The sequence below is a fragment of the Malania oleifera genome, chromosome 10 (assembly GCF_029873635.1).
Source record: "Malania oleifera isolate guangnan ecotype guangnan chromosome 10, ASM2987363v1, whole genome shotgun sequence".
NCBI lineage: Eukaryota > Viridiplantae > Streptophyta > Magnoliopsida > Santalales > Ximeniaceae > Malania > Malania oleifera.
The window spans coordinates 3,001,611-3,023,585 of record NC_080426.1 but is presented as its reverse complement, the minus strand read 5'-3'; the positions used below and the strand labels follow the sequence as shown (position 1 = coordinate 3,023,585).

At 38.4% G+C, this 21,975-nt stretch overlaps 1 protein-coding gene across 6 annotated transcripts in view; it reads right to left on the bottom strand.

Moving 5' to 3' along the window:
* Positions 1–21,011, bottom strand: part of LOC131166360 (UTP--glucose-1-phosphate uridylyltransferase 3, chloroplastic) — a 35,025-nt gene extending 14,014 nt beyond the window's left edge. For 2 of the 6 annotated variants that reach the window (XR_009139805.1, XM_058124840.1), the window contains exons 1-16: positions 20,188–20,991; positions 18,923–19,103; positions 18,690–18,839; positions 18,387–18,548; positions 18,094–18,266; positions 17,931–17,997; positions 16,704–16,870; positions 16,302–16,460; positions 14,162–14,253; positions 13,952–14,049; positions 12,611–12,688; positions 12,396–12,491; positions 11,136–11,210; positions 10,966–11,057; positions 10,721–10,883; positions 10,305–10,365 (exon numbers count right to left, since the gene is read on the bottom strand). Coding sequence is in view for 2 of the 6 variants with exons in the window: in XM_058124840.1 (XP_057980823.1) it covers positions 10,305–10,365; positions 10,721–10,883; positions 10,966–11,057; positions 11,136–11,210; positions 12,396–12,491; positions 12,611–12,688; positions 13,952–14,049; positions 14,162–14,253; positions 16,302–16,460; positions 16,704–16,870; positions 17,931–17,997; positions 18,094–18,266; positions 18,387–18,548; positions 18,690–18,839; positions 18,923–19,103; positions 20,188–20,873 (2,500 nt within the window). In the remaining 4 variants the exon portion in view is untranslated. Of the gene's footprint in view, positions 1–10,304; positions 10,366–10,720; positions 10,884–10,965; positions 11,058–11,135; positions 11,211–12,395; positions 12,492–12,610; positions 12,689–13,951; positions 14,050–14,161; positions 14,254–16,301; positions 16,461–16,703; positions 16,871–17,930; positions 17,998–18,093; positions 18,267–18,386; positions 18,549–18,689; positions 18,840–18,922; positions 19,104–20,187 lie in introns of all 6 variants that reach the window. The other 4 variants (XR_009139806.1, XR_009139807.1, XM_058124842.1 and 1 more) reach the window with 4 other exon arrangements.
* Between the last annotated feature and the right edge of the window lie 964 nt (positions 21,012–21,975).

Genomic DNA, 21,975 nt, shown 5'->3' with positions numbered 1-21,975 from the left:
TCTCTAGCTTTCTCCCCCACCCACTTAGTTTCTTGAAGGCAAATTATATTAATTCTTTTTCTAATCATTGTATCACAATTTCCATGCTTTTACCCGTAAGTGTCCCTATATTCCAAGTTGCTAATCTAATCCTAGTTTCCTGAACTAACGTCTTTACCTGCCCATGTCTAGAATGATACAGGAACCCTCGCATATTTGACATCGTACCCGAGCGCCGACATGGCAAGTCGCTTCGGGGCGACGACCTAGCCCACCCTCGCCCACTTTTCTCTACACCCGGGAAGTTCAAGTGCAACACGTCGCTTGTAGGGGATGCCCCAGCAAATATTCGGTAAGGATTCATATCATAGTGATCTAACAAATTTTACGCTAGCTGTCAGCTACCTAACGCAACCCTCCTCCTTAACCCGGGCTTGGAACCGGCGGGAGTGGGACCGGCTGTGTGTGAAAAAATTAGGACATTAAGTGCATCACAGGCGGAGTTCCTCAAAAGAATGCTTCTTGTGCAAAATAGAAGTTTCGTTTTCTCATTCCTCTCACTATCAAGACGAACTTGATAACCAACGAGAGAACCATCCAAACCAAGTGAAGGTTCACAGCACTCATGAGCAACTCTCTCAGCCACGGAAATAGCCTGCTCGTCAAAACCCACACTGACTGCATTATCCTTCCACATTTCATATTCATCCTCTTCCTGTTGCTCCACATAGTGACGAATCCAATCTGCATGAGATGAATGGTGTGACTCTAGAGTATCATCATCCCACCGCAACATATTATCTAGATCCATCGATTTAGGTGTATAGTCTCCCGGGTCGAACACAACAAATAAGTAGTTTGCTTGAAGGAATAAATCTTTGTTGTAAGGCTTAATTTTCTACAGCCTTCTTGGAGGAGAAGGAGGAGGAGGAGGAGCTCTTGTCTTGTTGTGCGTGCACAGAAACACTGGATCTAAACACTTTCTCGCCGGATTGTACAGACTCAATCCCTTCTCGATCAGCTGAGTGAGTCTGGGACTGCAACTGGATTTTTGTTGATGCAAATTTCTCTTACCATTAGGTCCACCCATTTCAGTCACCTTTTTGGACGACATATCCGAGTCTGCTGCAGCTGGAGCCAAGGGGTCTTCTCTCTCTGTATTGTGTTGCTCCCCATCATAGCCCTCATAGTGTTGATGTTTGAAATCATTGCCAGATGTCCCTTTTTGGCTTTCTTGGTTGATCTTCTGCTTGCCGAGCTGCTTCACACTCTCGGAAAGAGCTTCCAACTATTGAGTAATAGTGATCTGACGTGCGGTAATGGATTCCAAAATCAGGTTTATGCAAGTTCTCTCTCCCATGGTCGCAGGAACTTGGCTCTAATACGAATTGTAATGAATCTTCTAGTGGGTGTTGTGTAATGTGAAGAATTAAAACAGAAAAGAGGGAATGAACGGGATCAATGGATGAATGTAGTTCTACTGAATGCAACAAAATGGAGATGGTGAAGCTACAAGTTGGCTGGTTCGAGAGAGCCACTGTCCAAAAACAGAAAAACAAACTAATTCCAATTTTCTAGCTAACCCCACTATTCCTGTTGTCCCCAACTTTATACCAACAACTTGTCACTACTTGTTCAGGCTCGCCCACATGGGCTCTACTTCACTGGGGCCTCTAGTGGACCCTTCTACACATGGGCAATAGTAAAAGAATTAAATGGATAATAGAATGCAAATGAACTTTGGCCACAGCGCCCAGCCCAATTCCCACGCTGCTGAGATCTCAGCCCACGGTGCTCGGCCTAGCTTCCTGCAATAACAAACCACGGCCCACGGAGCTTCAGCCCACACGCCAGGTGTAGTAACCCGACCCCGAAAAAAAAAAAAAAAATATTTTGGAGAAGATATTTTTGAAAAGAGATATTTTTAGATATTTATATATAAATATCTTGGAGGAGATATTTATTTAGATTACTTAAGGGCTAAGTAAGGATTTATTCTATAAATTCTCTTATCCTCTCTCATTCTCTAACTCTCTCTCTCTCTCTCTCTCTCTCTCATTTTCTCTCTCTCCAGGATTTATTCCATAAATTCTCTTATCCTCTCTCATTCTCTCATTCTCTCTCTCTCTCTCTTTCTCTCTAAGATCCTTCGCCGTTCATCATCCGTTTCCAAAAACGGAGGGTACTGCGTGGATCAGAAGAGGAAACTCTACACTTTTAGTAGATCGGATCGTCGTTTCGGAGAGTTTCGGGTTTTCCCAAGAATCGAGGTAGGAATCTGATCCTAATTTTGATTGGATATTTGGATAGCAGTAGAAAACATAGTAAGGTTATGTTCTGTGGTTTTAGGTTTTCAGGATCCCGAGTTGTCGTTTTGGACCGTTTTCGTACGAAGTTTCATTTCGAATATAAGGTAAGGGGAATTTGATTACAACAGCATTTTTGGAAAACTAAACCGCTAAAAAGCTAGTTTATGTTATTATCTATGATTTAACTACTTATTTGTGAAATTCCACCCAGTAGAAATGCCGGTTTGACGATTTTACGATTTTTGGTAAAAACGAGGATTTCGACGTATGATCTCCAAATTTTACAAACATCTTTATTTGTGTTTATACTATAGTAGGAGAGACTCGATTCCTTTATTTATTTAGTTAAACTATGTATATTGAATTTCTATCATTTAGCGGGTTTTTGTATTAAACTTGTGTGATATATGTTGAAATGGAAATGAATGTATTTTCTATACTACTGATATAGAATATGGGAATGAAATTCCAATTTGTTATACTGACAATGTGATAAACAGAGGCTGGTGATACACCGAGCCGCATCAGTAAACAAAGAGGGGTAAACCAGGTGGAAAGACGCCGGTTTGAACCCGCTGGAATTATTTCTATACTATTGATATAGATTATGGGAGATAAAATCATATTTGTATAAATTGAATTTATGATACACAGAACCACAGCTTGAGAGTCTCGGGAGGGTTGAAAAATACTTTCTTTGCAGAGTTGAAATAAACTACTGTTATACGATACGGCACGATATCGTAGCTAGATGTACACGCGCAACCACACGTACTAAACGATGTGGGTACCAAGATGGTCGGCTAGCAGGGTGAAACCATTGGCTGATATTGGGCCAATGGAGGCAGTCGGATCGTATGTAGGTACTCGACAGTGTCTGCACGAACAGGGCATTGGACGAGTACCAGTGCACAACCCGAGCCACGGGGTAAAACTGGTTATAGGGATATTTTACTGTTGGTCATCTGATAAATCATTAAATGGTCGAAAGACAGATGTGGGAATTTTGTAATATGAATAATGATATACCTGATGCATTACTGTATTGAAAATATTTGATTTATATTCCAGATGTTGAATGAAAATATGCATGTATGCAGTCACACACTGTTGTAACTCCTTCTTCCTTACTGAGAGGTGTCTCACCCTATCTTACAACCTTTGTTTTCAGGTCCATCCGTGCGTCGGTCCTAGTAGATAAAAGGACTAGGGAGGTTATTTTGGTTAGCTTACGTAAGCATCTAAATTTTTGTACTAAACTTGATGAAAGTCCTTTTTGGAGGGTTGTAATATGACGATTACTCTAAGTCCGAATGTATGTAAATTATGGATGTATTAGTGAACTCTGGTATAAGGCTAGTAGTAGTCCCAATGGATGTTTATGTTTTTCCGCGACATTTACATCATGATTATGTATGTTTTACACCTGTATGTCCCTGTTTAGGGCGGGTTGTTTCCATATCTTGAACAGGTATAGGTATTTGATGTATGTGAGTGACACCTGAGTCCGTGTAAAGGGCCGGGTCGTTACACCAGGTCTGCAAGTCCCGTCAGCTTCACCTTTCGCTTGAGCCCCTCTGTCTGCTGGGGTCCATCTGCCCGAGCTCTTCTGCAAGGTACCTCAGTCTGCTTAGGACCTCTAGTCCACGTACAAGATCCACCCAACCTCCTCAATTTGTTTGGAACCCTCTGTCCGAGCTCCTCTACGAAAAGCCCTTCGTCCGAGCTCCTCTGTCAGCTCGGAGCCTCTAAGCCCCCTTGCAACGCGTCATCCTTCTGAGTCCCTTCTCCCCTCAGGTCGTCAACTCGGAACCTTCCACCCGAGTTCCTTCTCCCCTTTGGTCGCCTGCTCGTAGCCTCCCGCTCGAGCCACTTCTCCTCTCTGGTCATCTGCTCAAACTCCCTCGACCTTCCTCTGTCTCAACCCGTAAAATGTTGTTCCGGTGCTTCTCTATCCTTGTGATTCTCGACACAGTCGGTTTCTTGGTTTGCAATTTATTTTTAGTGCAGGCAGGTCAATCGGAACAGCTTTTGTTGCCGTTTCTGGTGCTTCTCTGTCCTTGTGATTCTCGGCACAGCAGGTTTATTGGTTCAAGATTTATTTTTTAGTGCAGGAAGGTTGATCTTGGTTCTTTCTGTTGCTGTTTCTGGTGCTTCTCTGTCCTTGTGATTCTCAGCACTACATGTTTCTTGGTTCAAGATTTATTTTTTAGTGTAGGCAGGTTGATCTTGGTTTTCTTTGTACCTGCATTGATTTATTTTTGGGCTTCTCAGATTTCTGGTAGTATTTTTCTTTCAGCACAGCCTGTTTTTTTGGGGCTTCTTGATTTTCTCTTTATTTAGCATGGACTCTGCACCTGTGTGTGCCAAGTTTACGGGCAACAATTATTCTACGTGGGCTTTTTAATTTGAATTTTTCCTAAAGGGAAAAGATCTTTAGGGTCGTATTGATGGCACGGGTTGTGCACCCAATCCTGATAAATCCAAGGATTCAGTGGCTTGTCCTTCATGGGTTGTGCTTGATGCTCGAATTATGTCTTGGCTTCTTAGCTCGGTTGAGCCACATATTGTCCCCAACTTGCGACCTTATTGCATCGCTCAATCCATGTGGACTTATTAAAAACAATATATCATCAAGATAACGGTACCCGTCGTTTTCATTTAGAGCATGTGATTGCCATGTTTCAACATGACAATCGTTCCATCCAAGACTATTATTCGGCGTTTATGAATCTTTGGAACGAATATTCTAATCTGGTTACCGCGGATGTTCTTGCTGCCTCTCTTCCCATTATTCAACGTCTCACAAGACTAATCATCGTGATCAGTTTCTTATGAAACTCTGCCCCGAGTATGAATCAGTTTGCTCTTCTCTGCTGAATCGCTCTCCTGGTCCTTCTCTTGATTTTTTTTTTTTTTTTGGTGAGTTACTTCGTGAAGAACAACAATTTAGTACTCAAGTTACTCTGGCACAATCTCATGGTAGTTCAGGGTCCGTCCCTGTGGCTTATGCTGCTCAACAACGAGGACCGCCTGTGCATCCTAGCACCTTGCAGTGTTTTTGCTGCAAAGAATTTGGGCATATCACTGCTAATTGTTCCAAAAAATACTGCTCTTATTGCAAGAAGAAGGGTCACATTATCAAAGACTGTCGTATCCGCCAGCAGAATCATCAGGCCCAGGCATTACAAACTTCTGTTATTGTACCCCCCCCCCCAATAGTGACTTTTGCGGCCCCTGGCTCTTCTTTAGGTGACTCCTTTGTTCCTGCACCTCCTACAGTGAATTATTGCACACTCGAAATGGTGCAACAGATGCTAATATCGGCATTATCAGCAATGGAGCTCCAAGGTAACAATTCTACTAAACTCTGGTATGTGGACTCGGGTGCCTCTAATCACATGACGAATAATCACTACTCTGTGTCATGTTCGGCCCTACACTGGTCAATCTGCTATTCAGACTGCCAATGGCAGTTTTTTGCCAATAGCTGCTGCCAAAGATGCCTCTTCTAAGTTCACTAATGTGTTTCTTGCTCCTCAGCTTTCCACAAATCTTATTTCTGTTGGCCAATTAGTTGATAACAATTATGCTGTTAATTTTTTTGGTGACGGTTTTGTTGTGCAGGACCAAGTAACGGGGGAGCCGATCACGAAGGGACCTAAAGTGGGGCGCTTGTTTCCACTACTTTTTCCTGTTCCACCACTTTCTCTAGTTTCTTCTATTAAGTCTTTTGCTTGTAATAATGTTTTAAATCTTAGTATGGTGTGGCATCGTCACTTAGGTCATCCCAATACTCAGATCTTATCTCATGTTTTGAACTCTGATTTACTTGGTAATAAATAACGTTCTTCTATATCTCTTGAGTGTGCTTCTTGCAAACTTGGTAAAAGCAAAACTCTTCCCTTCCCTTTACATGCTAGTAGAACTTCTCAGTGCTTTGATTTTATCCATAGTGATGTTTGGGGACCTTCCCCGATTAGTTCACATGAAAAATTTAAAAACTATGTGACTGATGATCATAGCAGATTTACTTGGGTCTCCTTTCTTCGCTCTAAATCTGAGGTTTTTCATACTTTCACTGAGTTTTCAGCGTATGTTGACAATCAATTTTATGCTTCTATTAATACATTATGCACAGATTCTTATGGTAAATATTTGTCTACTAAGTTTCAGGCATTTTTAGCTTCTAAAGGTATTATTCATCAACGTTCATGTTCCGCTACTCCCTAACAAAATGGAGTAGTCGAACGCAAAAATCGTCATCTCCTAGATGTGGTACGTACTCTCTTGCTGCAATCCTCTGTTCCATCCTTGTTCTAGGTTGAGGCTCTGAAAACTGCTACTTACTTGATTAATCGTTTACCTTCTCAATTCCTACTCATGGAGTCGCCCTATTTCCGCTTATTTGCTAAGCAACCTAGTTACGATAACCTCTGTACCTTTGGTTGTGTATGTTTTGCTCATTTACCTCCTCATGAATGACATAAATTATCTGCTCAATCTGTTCGATGTGCATTCTTGGGCTATAATGTGTGTCAAAAGGGACTTGTTTGCTATGATCCTACATTACACTGTACACGCATTTCTAGGAATGTTATTTTCTTTGAAAATCAACATTTCTTTCTTGTGTCCTCTGTAATCTCCTCTTCTACTGCGAATCTCCCCTCCTTTGAGCAGCAGTTCTCGGATCCTCATCAAGTCAGTTCTCATTTTAAACCAGGCATTGTGTATACGCGACACTCCCACCCACAGTCTCTTCCAATGGCTCATCCGATATCTGATCCTACCACGCTCCAGATTTAGTCAGCTGCAGCACCTCCAGAGCCTTTGGTACGTCACTCTCCTCGAGTGTTTGTACCCCAGATAGGCATGGGCTTCCCTCTTCCAGTTCTGGCAATTATGTTTCAGCTCTTACTGCTGCATTGTCCAATTTAGATATTCCCACATCCTACTCACATGCTGCCAAGCATGATTGTTGGCAACAAAGCTCCGATCTGATGGAAGTCTAGATCGTTACAAAGCTCGCATTGTTGCAATTGGGAATAATCAGGAATATGGTGTCAATTATGAAGAGATCTTTGCTCCTGTGGCTAAGATGACTATTGTTCGTATGATTCTGGCTATTGCTGCTTCCAGTGATTGGCCACTACATCAAATGGATGTCAAGAATGCTTTTATTCATGGGGATCTTAAAGAGTGTATTTATATAAAACCACCCCCTGACTTGTTTCCCTCTCCGACTTCACATGTGTGTTAGCTTCGTCGCTCTCTTTATGGTCTCAAACAAGCTCCAAGGGCCTAGTTTGATAAATTCCGCACCACTTTATTACAATTTTCATTCAAGTAGAGCAAGTATGACACTTCATTGTTTCTTGGGAAATCAGACATGGGTATTGTTGTTCTTTTGGTTTATGTTGATGATATTGTGATTACCGATTTCGATTCTGCCTTACTTGCTAAGCTCAAGACTCATCTCTGAGAGTCCTTTCATATGAAAGATCTTGGCTCTCTCACATATTTTCTTGGTTTTGAGGTGAATCGTAGTCCCTCTGGTCTTTCACTCAATCAACATAAGTATGCTAGTGACTTGGTGGCTACAACTGGCCTTCAGGAAGATACTTTTGTTGATACTCCCATGGAATTAAATGTCAAGCTTCACAAAGAGGAGGGTGATTTACTTGTTGATCCCATTTTATACCGAAAGTTGGTGGGTAGTCTTGTCTATCTCACCATTACTAGACCGGACATTTTTTTTGTTGTACAAGTAGTCAGCCAGTTTCTTCACACTCCTCGCCATCTTCATTTGGCTGCTCCGTAGGATCATACGCTATGTTCAGGGCACTTGTGCCCGTGGTTTATTCTTCCCTACAGGCAATTCTACTCACCTTGCTGCTTATAGAGATGCTGATTGGGTTAGTTGTGCGGATACACATTGCTCCATCACTGGTTGGTGTGTGTTATTAAGTGATGCATTGATCTCTTGGAAGAGTAAGAAGCAAGACAGAGTTTCTAAGCCATCGACAAAAAATCTGAATACCGGGCGATGTCTCTTGCTTGTTATGAAATTCTTTGGCTTCAAGGTTTGCTTGCTGAGCTAGATTTTTCTGAGACCGATCCTACACCTCTACATGATGATAATACAAGTGCTATCCAGATCACGGCCAATCTCATCTATCATGAGCGCACGAAGCATATTGAAGTCGATTGTCACTTTATCCGTGAAGCATTTGAAGCTCGTGTTATCACTCTTTCACATATTTCTACTAAATTAAAAATTGTTGATATCTTCACCACGGCTCTCACTCGTTATCAACATTGCTTCCTAAGTAGAAATATGATTCTTGTTGATCAACCCGCATCAATTTGAGGGGGGCTATTAACGGAACAACAAACAACAAAAGATTTCTTTCCTTATTTCAGCCCACAATTATTTCCCTATTTCTCCATTCACAATTTTGTACAGTTAGCATATATTTAGTTTACATGTATAGGGCTTGACAGATTATAGCTTACATGTATAGGGCTAGAATCTTGCTAGAACTTATTTACTTTCCATGTATAGCATCTTGTAAAGTCTATATATAATATACAGAACTCAAGGCCAAACCATTCGGCCATTCACACAATACTTTGACAATAGGTAGCTCAGCAGCAACCATTGCACAAAGGACATGCATATACATGACGTGCATGTACACGAAATAAACTCATCCCAGTTCAACTCAACTAAGCCTTAGAACTGGCTGCTTGGGTTTGGTTACCAGAATCTCCTCCTGGTACTCCACTCTACTAAAAATTGTATTTTCTATTAAATTCTGGGAGATCATGTCTTTTCTCACCATTGAACCAAATTGATTTTGTATACTTTTCCATCCATTGGCTTTCGTTGTGCTTGTCTGAACCATTTAAAATTTTTATTTTTGCTTACCTTCTCCTGAACTCCATGTGATATAAGCAAATTCTGATGGATATTCATGCAGCCTACAAGAGTTAAAAGTTTTTTGTGGATGAACATCCATCCATCTTAATCTCTATTCAATTCCACATGTTTTGAACATGCTGAGCAAATTCGGACAAGACATTTACTTAGCCTCCCTATAATTGTCCTATGCTGGTCACTACTCCCATCATACAATTTAATATATCTTACCAATTTTCCTTTCCTTTCTACACCTTTTTTCTTGGGGAATTATCGAGGCACTAAACCAAAATTTTTTTCCAATACCATCATATAAAATTTTAATGTTTGCTCGATCATAGTCCCATTGGATGGCATATGGTACCATAGTGTAACTCTGTATATTGTCTTCATTCTTAATAAGCACTAAGCATTCTAAGCATTTTCCTCCATTCATAAAGCATCTTCAAGGTTGCACATAAATTCAACAGAAAAAAATGTAATCCATGCGTATATGAGAGAGAGAGAGAGAGAGAGAGAGAGAGAGAGGGTGAATAAGAAAGAATATCCAAGTGCAAACTCTTTTGTCCCTTCTTTCTGGATGCCAAGTGACAAAGAGACAACATGAGTGCAATGGAAATCCTCTTAAGGCAGTTGATTAGAAAAACCATTTTACATTTGAATGAATGAGCAGATATCATATTCCGAAACCCCAGAGGTAAGTGGACAAAAATGCCTGTAGCAGTTGCAAGCCCGACCAGTTTTCATTATGGTTTCGACGTTGAAGTTTGAATTTAATAATATGACAAAAATGGAAAGCTTAGCTATCTATTCAAGTGATTAATTTTCATAAGAGGAAAAGAGATAATCGTAAAAATATAATAAACACAGAGATCTTGCAAATGGTTAATAAGTATATTAAGCATTAAATTTGGCACAAATATACACACTGACATATTTACATGCTCAAAGCCTCCCAAGAGAATGATTTAAACATTTCTAATTTGCATGCATATATGAAAAATCAGTCTTGGTTAATTGTTCCCTGACTAAATCAAGTAGATAAACTATGCAATTGTGCAACAGAGACGGAGAATAATAATAGCTCAAGAAACCTGGATTGCCTGACATAATACTCAATTTGTAGCCATTTGGAACTTCAATTACATGATTTCCCTGCATCAGGAAAATTAATCAGCGCTTATTGTTCCCTGTTGGTATTTGGCAAGATAAATTCATACACCCATAATTATCTAATAGTTTCCATGTCACTAAAATACACAAATTCAAATTTGCAGCCCTCCTCCTTAGATGATAGAAATTTCCATACAAAAGTGCACGATTGATTGGATTAATAATATGCTTTTTTTTAAGCCAACAGAAAAGTTCTACATAGGACTGCTGTAGGTAGTAAATTTTTAGCATGTAAAGATTCTTCATACCCTGTAGAAGTTGTGGTTACTTCCACTGTATTCGAACGGTTAATTTATCCTTGTTATGCAAATCTACACAGTGCTCATGTCAATCTAACCTGTATGATGCAATCAATTGCCTCAAATTCAGCATTTCCATGCAGTATGACCTTTAACGCCTCAAACCGCTTCACATCATGCTTCCAATATATATTATCTCCAGAATTCCAGTAAATTCCATCATTCAATACTTTGACATTCTGTAACTTACATCTTCCACATCTGTGCATATGAACTTGCTTTTGTCATTAAAATTTGATTTCTATTTCCCTCCAAAAGTTAAAACAAGTAAAATAGTTATTACCTGTGCCCATACTGTAGAATGGGCTCCCCCTTTTCATTAATCTTACTTGAGCCCATAATGTTTTCAGCCACAATTATCATGCTTCCATCAAGCTGAAATGCAGAAGCTGGATCAGATTTAAACATAGAACTCTGCACGTCTTACTATGTAAACTATCATTATAGTATAACCTGAACATCTCTCCACATGAACTCTGCCACCTCAATCTGCAACTCAGAGCCCTTGGAAATGGAACCACCAAAAAACTGAAACAGTGAAGACAGAAAGATAGCAGGGTTATTGCCCCCATTTAGGAGCACTTATTAGATAAGCACTTATGCCACTTATCACTAATAAGTGTTTGTATTAAAAAGTACTGTTTGGGATGTTCTCCAACAAAGTGCTATTTAGAGAAGTGCTGAAAAACTGGCACTTATGTACGTGGATTTTGAGAAAAGCTACTTAGGATAGCTTTTTTGGCCAATTATAAGTGGCTATTGTTCATGTACAGTGGCATGAATGTAATTTTATGCACATTTAGTGGCAGTTCTGTAATTTTCAGTTAACTTTCCTTCCTCCACCTTCTCTCTCTCTCTCTCTCTCTCTCTCTCTCTCTCTCTCTCTTAGCTGTGTGCAGGTCCTCCATTGACGGCAGTTTGGAGCTCAGCACACAGCCTCCTTGCACCGTCTCACACCACTGCACACCCTCCTTGCACCACTGCACACCCTCCTCCTAGGTCTTCTCACAGTGATTTGGCATTGCCCTCCTCACACCACCACATGCCATCATCTTCGTCCGCCATCACCTCTGTTGCCGAACACCGCTGGAAACACAAGCAGATCATGGCACCCATAGGCCTGCATATCAGCCTCTTCAGATCTACAAATTTAATGGCATTTTAAGGTTTGACTAATATATTAATTGGAAATTGTTGAATTCTAAAAATTATATTATAAATTTAATAATATTATAAATATAACATTTTTTTAGTGAACAGTAAACACCATTTCATTGCTATCGGGGAAAAAGAATAAATTCTTACAATCATCAGAAATCAAAACAATAACAAACACTACTTTTCCTCACAACCAAAAGCTCCTCGTAACAATAATAGCTTTTCTTGTCTTTTGGTCTAACCCTGCATTTCCACCTTGAAATAAGACTATATTTCTTAGTATTAATCCCCTTAGTATTAGCTGATTAATCACCTTCTCTGCACATAATTAGACTCTTAGACCTTTTCTCTTTGGTTTCAAATACTATTTTAATTTTAAAAATATTTTCTCTATTTTTGCTTATAAATTAGGGTGGCTACTCCATTTTCTTCATTTCCCATTCGTTTCACCCTTTGATGGGCACGCCAATCACTTGTGTGAGTCGCAACAATATTACAAAGTAACATTGAAATTGAAGCATTTATTTTAAGTTAGCCAGAAGACTGTAGAATCACCTTTTGTCTGGTGACCTCCCAAAGTGGGCCCAAGGCAGGATGGAGAAGGATAAGAAATGGTGGCCCAGAATCTACATATTTGTCATTACCTTCGAGCTACAGAATACAAAGAAAGGAAATATCAAAGCAAATTAAAGATTTTAAGAAAATGAAGCAACAAATACAACTGGAAGACTCCATGGCAACAATATTGCCTGAGTTTAAAAATCGTTTACCTCAGGAATTTTTATAGCACAAGCGGACAACAGATCATAGGCATTTCGCATAATATCCAGCAGTGATCCATCTGGAGTCTGCATATAAATTCAAATGCAAATATACTTGAAATTGACAAAGTCCATTATCATGTCCAGCCACTAGTCCATAATATGAAGTGCAGGGCCTAAACTTCAGATTTGATCTATATTCCAGTAATGAGACATTTTTCTGCAAGTTTAAAACTTTAACGGAGTACAATAACCATAAATTTATGCTGCAGTTATGCTGTGATCACAGCAGCCCAAAAAAGTGGAGTAACTTCACAAAATTATATAAACATACGGCAGGATGCTCCTCACTCCTCAGTAACATTTAGGAGGACAGGTCAGAGCTCCCATCACAAACAATCCAACCTTTTGCTGCATATGAATGTGTTGTCGCAAAGAAGTTGAAATTTGGCTTTGTGAGTACATTTATGTGGGGAAAATGATCCTCAACTAGCAGAGCACAATCACTTCTGAGGCTTTTGATATGAAAAACAGGAAAAACACAAGGAACAGATACTGTCAAGTCAGATGAAGTTGGTAAAAGAAACACGCATGGCAAAAAACCAGAAAACAACCAAAAAAAACTTGCGATCCTTTTTATTGAGAGAGGAAGAGTACATGTAGAAACATGAAAATAATGGAAGAAAGAAACAATAGTATCCTTTGCAATGAACCCAATTCTCCTTGTTGTTACCCAAAGGGGAAACCGATTATGCACAAAATAATATGAGGGCTGTCAAATTAAATGATCATCAAAAAGTAGGAGAGGCAGGAAGAAATATCAGAAAAAGATTGCCAACTGTTTTCCTGGCAATAGAACAAATTGACATCACTGTTAAGCCACAACATGCTGTAAACACACTTCATTTACAAGGAAAGGGAACCACTCTAAACTTTCTGCATACAGATCTCTCAAATCAAAGTACGGTATTTCCTATTTCTAATGAACAAAAGGCTCACATGCATAGCATTACAAATTTACAACTAAGCTTGTAGTAACTATCTAATAAATATCTAATTTAACTGTGGCCAAATGAGTGTGACAAGACCTAGGAATAACCTCAAGAGCCTATGAAATAAGGGATGACTGATTCAGTGATTCACAACTAAAAGAATCCAATAATTCAGACATTGCCAAGAGGGCATCGAAGTGCCCAGTTAGACGAACTGAATTAGTGCAGTAGAAGGAACAGAATAAGTGAGATCAGGAGTGACAAATGAACAGGAATGGATAGAAGACATGCATACAGGATTCATGTCTCTGCGACAAGTGAATGAGGTGCATAATACAAATTATCAGAAAAATGTTACCTGGTGCAAGGACTTGTCTGCATGTCCCCTTTTCCTCTTAGCAGAAGATGTTACCCTTCTACGTTGATTATACACAATAAAAGTGTCTAGCTCATCTGCTAATATATGCCAGCCAAAATAGTTTGCATTAATGTAATTGAAACATGAGGAGCATAGAATTGAAAACATTGAGAAGGTGTGACAAGAGGCAAACTGCATGCAGAAACATACTCTCCACCCCGTTATAACATCGAGAGGAATATGCATTGAAAAAGTTATCTGCAATATTTTGCATTGTGCATTCCAGCCTGCCTCCCAATACACTAACACAAATAAAACATGGTTAATACTGCATCTAAAGTTCTAAACATGATGAAAAAGAAATATATTTCAGATGGTTGTTGTTACAAAACTTACAATTAGGTTGGTCACCATATGTCCTTTTTTTAATATGGATGTACAAGTATAATACACAGCAACCAACAATTTATACATGAAAAGGAGAAGATCGAGTATATTTGAAAATAACAATATGAAGAACCTGATAGAAATGTCAAAGAAATTTGTCAATATAGACTTAATTATAAAGAGTGTTTTGCCCTAACCTGAAAGTCCCAGGTTCAAATTACAGAGACAGCCTATGCATGTGCAGAACTAGCTTGCATACATAACACCCTCCAACCCTGATATGGCATGGTGGCATTGCACATTAGGTCTTACATTTATCAAAATAGACCCAAGGTTGTCCAAATTATGATTCAGAACACAGAAGTTTTTGTTTCTTGAACAATATTTTTTATTGAATTTCTGTCACCATTGACCATCCTCTTAGATTTTATTCTCACATATCTATTTTTTTTTTGTTTATGCTTGACCTTTACACCTTTCTAAGATTACTGAGAACAAAATAACAAGAACACATATGCAAACAACTTGTTTAATTGTTTTACTTAGTTTGTGCAATCTGAGTTCGTTCATATTTTATTAGTCCCAACCTTCCAAGATGGGGGCTTATTCTACAGTTGACCTACATCCAAAGTTTTAACAGGTAAATGGGAAGATCTAATGCAATAAGTGTACTTTTTTCTTCATTCTATAAAATTGGCTTCCCAATTTACACAACATTTGAATATGCAAACTTATAATTTTTTTTCTTATTTGTTCGATCTAACAAATAGATGTAGAATAATAACAGCGTAACCCATCTCTGACATACACAGAGGAAAGATTATAAAAATGGTAAAAGCTAAGACATCTGTAAGGTGTACCATAACAAGTTGTGCATGCTAATTTAGTTAGCCTCTTTGCATTTATCAAAATTGCAATAGATAGTAGCATGTGCAGCATGTACAACATTTAGCTTCCAAGTAAAATACCACATTAAGAGTTCTGAGTGCATATGTTTGTCTTATAGGGGTTCACCATTGTGGTTTCTGAAGTTAAGAGGCTGTTTAGTATCCTTTATGTTTTCCTTTTTTGTTTTGCTGCAATATAGTGAAGTAACAGCTGGCAATAAAGTGTTTGCTTGCATTGCTAGTTTTTAGTTCGTGTTGTCAATATTAAGTTGTCGCTAACTAAAAACCAGATTTCAGAATTCACTTTTACAGATAAAATAATTCTGTATACAATTTTTAATGAGAAACTAAATTACTAAAGTAAAAACAATTTTTCAACCTTCATATACAATAAGATAGTTCTTGGAGCACTAAAAGGTAATAATTATAACTAATTTCAATTTTTTTATTATAATAGTCTCTAATATGTATTCTTTTGCATTTTCATTATTCTAACCATTATTTAAATAGTTATTTGATCCAAGGACAAAAATAGGCATGCATTCGAGTTAAAAATATAATAATTTGAGCAAAATAATTACAACTAATTTCTATTTTTTTATTATAATAGTCTCTAATATGTATTCTTTGCATTTTCATTATTCTAACCATTATTTAAATAGTTATCTGATCCAAGGACAAAAATAGGAATGCATTCAGTTAGTTTTCAATTTGTCTTAATTTTGGGAGTATTAACCAGGTTGTAGATTTTTGTTTTTTAGTTTCTTTTTTTTTTTAGTGCTTGATTTCATAATTTTTCACAATGAAACCAAATGGCCCAAAGAGAGTGCCCTTTTGGCAAATGTAGTAGGCTTTCACCTCCATTAGCACAAAAAACGCCTTGCCCTCACCCCAGGAATTTTAGGATTAATTTGGGCAAGTTTTACCAGTATTAGGAACAAAGAACCCAGGGTAAAGTACGGATTTTTTTCAAACATAAATAAATCTAGCAGAATGCACATTTAACCAATCATAGAGAGGAATCATAGGTGAAAGAAAAATTGTTGAATTTAAATATTGTGGAAGCAAGTGTGTACCTCTGTTGGATTCCATAACGGTCCTCATATACAACAGGCTTCTTAATATTTAGCACCATGCCTGGTAAACTGGTTTCATCATTACAAGATCCAACTAACTCTGCAGAAGACAAATCCACATAGAGAATATTTGTATTGGCAGGAAACTCTGCCTGCAAGCTTAAACATGATGAACAAGGTTAATTTGGATTACATGAAAGAATCTTTTACTCAAGGAAAATGAGAGAAACAAATGAAGAAGAAATACACAGAAAGAAGATGAAGTAAACATGACAAGCACAATATAATGGACAAATAAACAAGCAATTGTGTCCCTCAGTAAATTCGAAAAATGCATGATGATGCAGAATCAGAATGGATCTAAAACTTTTGAGAAACAAATAATCATATATAGTTTTATACCTGTCAGGAGAACAAAATCCATCCAAAATTCCAAACTTATCGAACTCAGTGTACTCAATGCATGATAAACCATATGTCCAGCTCCCATCAAGATTTTTTTTCTCCATGAGAACATTAATTCCCTCTGTAGCCCCCAAATTCCGCTTGCAGGATGCAAACCCCAGTTTCTGTTACACATGTGATTGGAGGAGAGAAGGAATAGGAAAAAATACAAAGAAAAGGGAAAACACATAGGTTTACAAGGATAGTTCTAATAAATCAAAGGTACTTATGTCCACGCAGGCAATAAACTCCACAAATTAATGGATTCCTTACCGTGTTACAAAGAATCAAAAAAATTTGGTAGACAATGCAAAAATATAAGGATTTGGTAGCTTGTAAAAGAAGATTGTAATCAGAAAGCAAATGACAAAGCAAAAATTCCATAATATGGAATAGACAAGGAATGACTACACCAAATTTTCACTAGAATGTCTATACCTACCCTACTCCATGTTGGATGTGATAACACAAGGTTTCGCATGAGTGACGTTTTACCTAAATTATTGATCCCATCACAATTTTTATTACATTCCTATCATTCCATTCTAGCCTTAGGAATACAGATTCTGCAAAACAAACATAAATGGATAAAATTTAAATTCAATATGTGCCAAGGGAGTGTTTAATAAAAAATTAAAGAGTCAGTGTTCAATAAAAACTACCATTAGGCAAAAGGAAATGGTACTCAAATAAATGAAGAGAGATGAAAATTGCATGGCATTTAAGTAAATCTGAGAACAAAATATATTCTTATTCACATATACCGACATACAAATAATTTTAACTTAATATTTCATCTTCACATAAATATTGGCATGCATCTGAAATATGTGAGTATCAACAATAAAAAGCTGCAGGAAATGTCAACTTGGAGAAAAGTATCCCCTCTGTACCCAAATGAGTGGCATCAAGCTGTTTGGGATAATGGGACCTTTTTTTCCCTTTTTTCTTTTTTTCTGTTGACATCAATCTCCCAACATGATCTTCATTAAGATCACAGACATGTCCATCAAAACTCAGTGCACAAACTGCAATCATCTGTAACTTCAGATCTCTAGGATTTTGTGCTTATATTAATATTCTTATTGACATTACTGAATACTGAAAACATTTCACCTTGAACATTGTGCAAAAACAATAACATTGAAAAAAAGGTAGCATTCAAATTTTAGAATCCAAGCCTACCTTTCCATGGTGTAAACCAATACCCGCCAATGCCAAGAGTGTCAAATCTGTAGCAGCCACCACATTACTGCAAGAGCACAAAATGTCAGTATAAGACTCCATTCTGCTTGCAATTCAAATAAATAAAGGGCTTGAAATTTGAAATGTATAACCCAAAACTAACCTTGCTTGTCTAACAGTTGCACCTTTTCTTCCATGATCATTAAACCACTGAAAGACACCCTTGTCATGTGCAAGTTTCCATATCACACCATGACCACCAGGCTTGCATAATGGGGTAAAGCGTTCAGTGACCAGCCAATTACCATCTTCTGCACTAACAGCTGGAACAAGAGGCTGGAAAAACATAAATTAAATTATTGAATAGACAATATATTCACATACCCAAAGATCTAAAAATCAATCACTTAACAAAAGCACTACTAGAAAGTATTTCTGTAGTCTTTTACATTAAACCTGTTCAAAAAGTTGGAAACTTGATTGACCTCTTCCAAACCATTTGAGTCTTTCACAAAGTGAAGTAATGTGTTTGTGGTTGTTCTTTGCTGAACTTGTCATAATTGCAATAGGGGTGACACATTGTTTTCCGTACATCTTGAAGTACAAGAACTCCCTAGCCTTGAAGCACGTAACAAGTGAGATTTTAAATACACATACAACTCATCATCTATTGCAAAAGTTTCGATGCTAGCTAATTCTTTTTGCCAAGCATCAAAAGCATAAACCACTTTTCTGAGCTTGAAAATGGCAATCTTATACCTGAAGATCTCTGATCAGACCTTCCAGTAAAGTTCGTCCACAGTAAGGAAGCATTGCAGCAGGAAGGCATTCACCTGTGTCAGGATCAACCAAACCAAGCCTGTCGGCAGAGCCTCCCAGAGGATAAATTTCACCCAAGTCTGGCAAACCCTGAAAAAGATAAAATCTTTAATTCAAAAATAATCTGTAGCACACCCACAATTTACCAATGATAAGATATTTTAACTGCTGACCTCAATGCCCCATAGGACTGCCTGGGATGCATACTCTTTGTTTTGGGAAAGGTCAAGTCCATCAGGACGATGAATCTCTAAAAATTGGCATTTCATTGACTCATTAATGTGCTGGGACCAATTTATGGCTTGCCGTTCAATTGTTGATTGGGCAAGAAGCTCTAGTGCCACTATCTGATACCTGCAACCAACATGTTCATCAAGTTATTAAAAACAAAGGTCTTCATATGTGTTAAGGCCCAAAATACACTGCTAACGTTCAACCAAACAATTTAAGTTTTAAGGTAAAGTGATGACTCATCAATATAAATATATCAACATCAAACTGCTAGAAATCAAGCTGTCAAAAGAGAATGATAGCTATAGTTATAACTGCACTGTAATTAGCAGATCAACACAAGACCAATAAATGAATTGATCATATATTTTTGACATAATTATTCAAAATCATGCTTCACTCAATCACGCCTTGCTCTCCTCATAGTTATTCAAAATCATACTTCACTCAATCACGCCTTGCTCTCCTCATTCTAACATAAGACTTAGGAGAACCCAATGAACAGTAGACTAAAATAAAGAACTGATGCATGTTGAATGCACATTTTTTTTTAGTTTATTTGAAATACAACTAAAATATTGTAAAAGAATTCGGAATGTATGCTTTATTTCACATTGCAAAAATTCCAGTTGCTCTACCAGCCAAGATTTGTACGCTGATATGTCCCAGATATATAGTCACTGTTTTTTTTTTAACTAATTTTTTCCTCTTTCCAAAAGTAAGGATGATATTACTTCTTTTGATGATAAATTTGTGATAATCAGTCAGTTCACTTCATTGTTTTAGGAAATAGTCATCATTGAGCCTCTAGATAAACTCCTGTTAATGTCAGTGAACAGGAAGAAATTATTGTTACTGCCCTAAAAAATGATTAAGGCAGATGACTTTGCATAGGAACAATCAAATGCTTTTCCCTTGCAATATTATTCATCTTTTCCCAAAATTGGAACACAGAGACTATCCTAATGGTTAACAAAAATTAGCTAATCTAGGATACTGTCTACAGTTGTCACTGAGATTTAGAGAGTCAACCAACGGAAAAGAAGAATATATACATACATACATATATATATATATATCTTCTGCATTGTTCATAATATTGCAAACCAGCATTTAACGTCGATATTTTTAATACCAAAATTCGAACAGTAAGCCTGAAAAAAAAAAAAAAAAAAAGTGACAAATCACAAATAGGAAGACGACTCACCCAATAATCCCCCCAATGCAGTCATAGAACTGTTCAATGTCTGCTAGAGTCTTCAACAGTTTCTTCAACGCTTCAATTTCTTCTTCCTCCAAACACGAACCATTTGTCTTCGTCAAACCTTCGCTGCCACCATTTACATCCCACTTCTCAATCATCTCCACCAAAGCGCAAAGCGCACTCTTTAACGAACCTCTCGCGGACTCGAATTCGCCCTGGGCACAATCCCAGGGCGCGCAGAGTACGTGTTCTTGCCCCGCCGCAACCACGCACTTAAGCAGGAACAGCTCGTAGGAATCCAATCCGAGCGGAGCTAAAACCCTAGCAAACCCCTTCCGATAACCACCGAAAAAATCTCTCACTCGAGAATCACCATCGATCACTCGAAATTTCTCCTCGACACTACTCAAATTGGAAAGCCTCGACCGCAGACTGCGAAGCCGAGCGATTTCTCGGCGGAAATCGAAGTCCGGTTCCGGCGGGGCGCACTTGGTCGGAGCTGTCGAGACGCGCGTGATTATAGAGGACGACGACGACAATGATGAATGAGAAAAAGAGAGTGAAGGAAGAGGGTTTTTTAAATGAAGAGCTTTGGAAGCTTTGAAGAGAGAGTGAGGAGCACCGCTGGAGTGGAAAAACAAAAAAAGGCTCCTGTTGTTCTGGTGAAGGACTGGAGGTGCGCGCGCCATGGCTGTTTAGAGAGAGAGAAAAAGAGAGATTGGCAATGGAGGGAGAGGGGGATAGGAAGAAGAGGGCGGAGGGCGGGGGGAGGATAATGAGGAGATGCCAGAAGCATATACCGCGGAGAGAGAGAGAGAGAGAGAGGTGTTAAGAAATCAAAATGGGTTTCTTGTTAAGGCGGTGGGGGTTGTGGGCGCCTCATCCTGTATGGCCGGATTCGATTGGCCGAACAACTTCCCTTCACCCCACCCATTTTTTTATCTTTGTTCGAACTTTCTAACCGTTAAAAACACTTCAAACCTTTGGATTTTGGTGGACAACTCGCACGTGCGTGATATGTCCTTTTTTTACATTTTTTATTTATTTGTTTTTTTGAAAGTTTTTTCCCTTTCTAATTTTATTATTTAATAAAATATTAAATAATACTTTGTTTGGAAAAAAAATTCTCATTTTAATGCTTACATAATCTCTCTTTTTTTTTTTTAGATTACGCACCGGGTATCTACGTGTCCGTTTTACATTCCACGTGACTAATCTTGTGCCCCTTGAAGTTGACCCCACAATTCCAAGGGAATTTGTTTGTTGATGCGTGTAGCCAAATCTCACAGGATCAACCTGCGAGATTTGCATGGACATTACAGAACCAACCTGCGAGATTTGCATGGACATTTACGTGCACGTTGTGTACTCATCGGTAATTTCTGCTGCTACTTCGTTTGTTTCGTCGTTGATGGGGGATATCGATGGTAAAGGCGCAGGTGTCGTAGCCACAAGCAAGGGCGGGAGCGTTGTAGCAATTGGAGCAGGTGAGGGAGTGGAGGAAGGCGCAGATGGAGGAGTTGCAGGGGACGTGGCGGTAGGTGGAGGACCGGTAGCTTTTCTGGCAGTCGACCCAACGAGAAGGGCAGTTTCTGTTTGCAAAGAAAGTGCAGAAGAGGAGGCAGAGAAGAAGAAGAAGAAGAAGAAGAAGAAGAAGAAGAAGAAGAAGAAGAAGAAGAGGAAGAGGAAGAGGAATGAAAATTATAAAATAAAATAAAAAAGTTAAAAAATATATATATGTGAAAACTCTGTTTATCTTGTTGAATTATGACTAATTCTAGAAGCCTACCA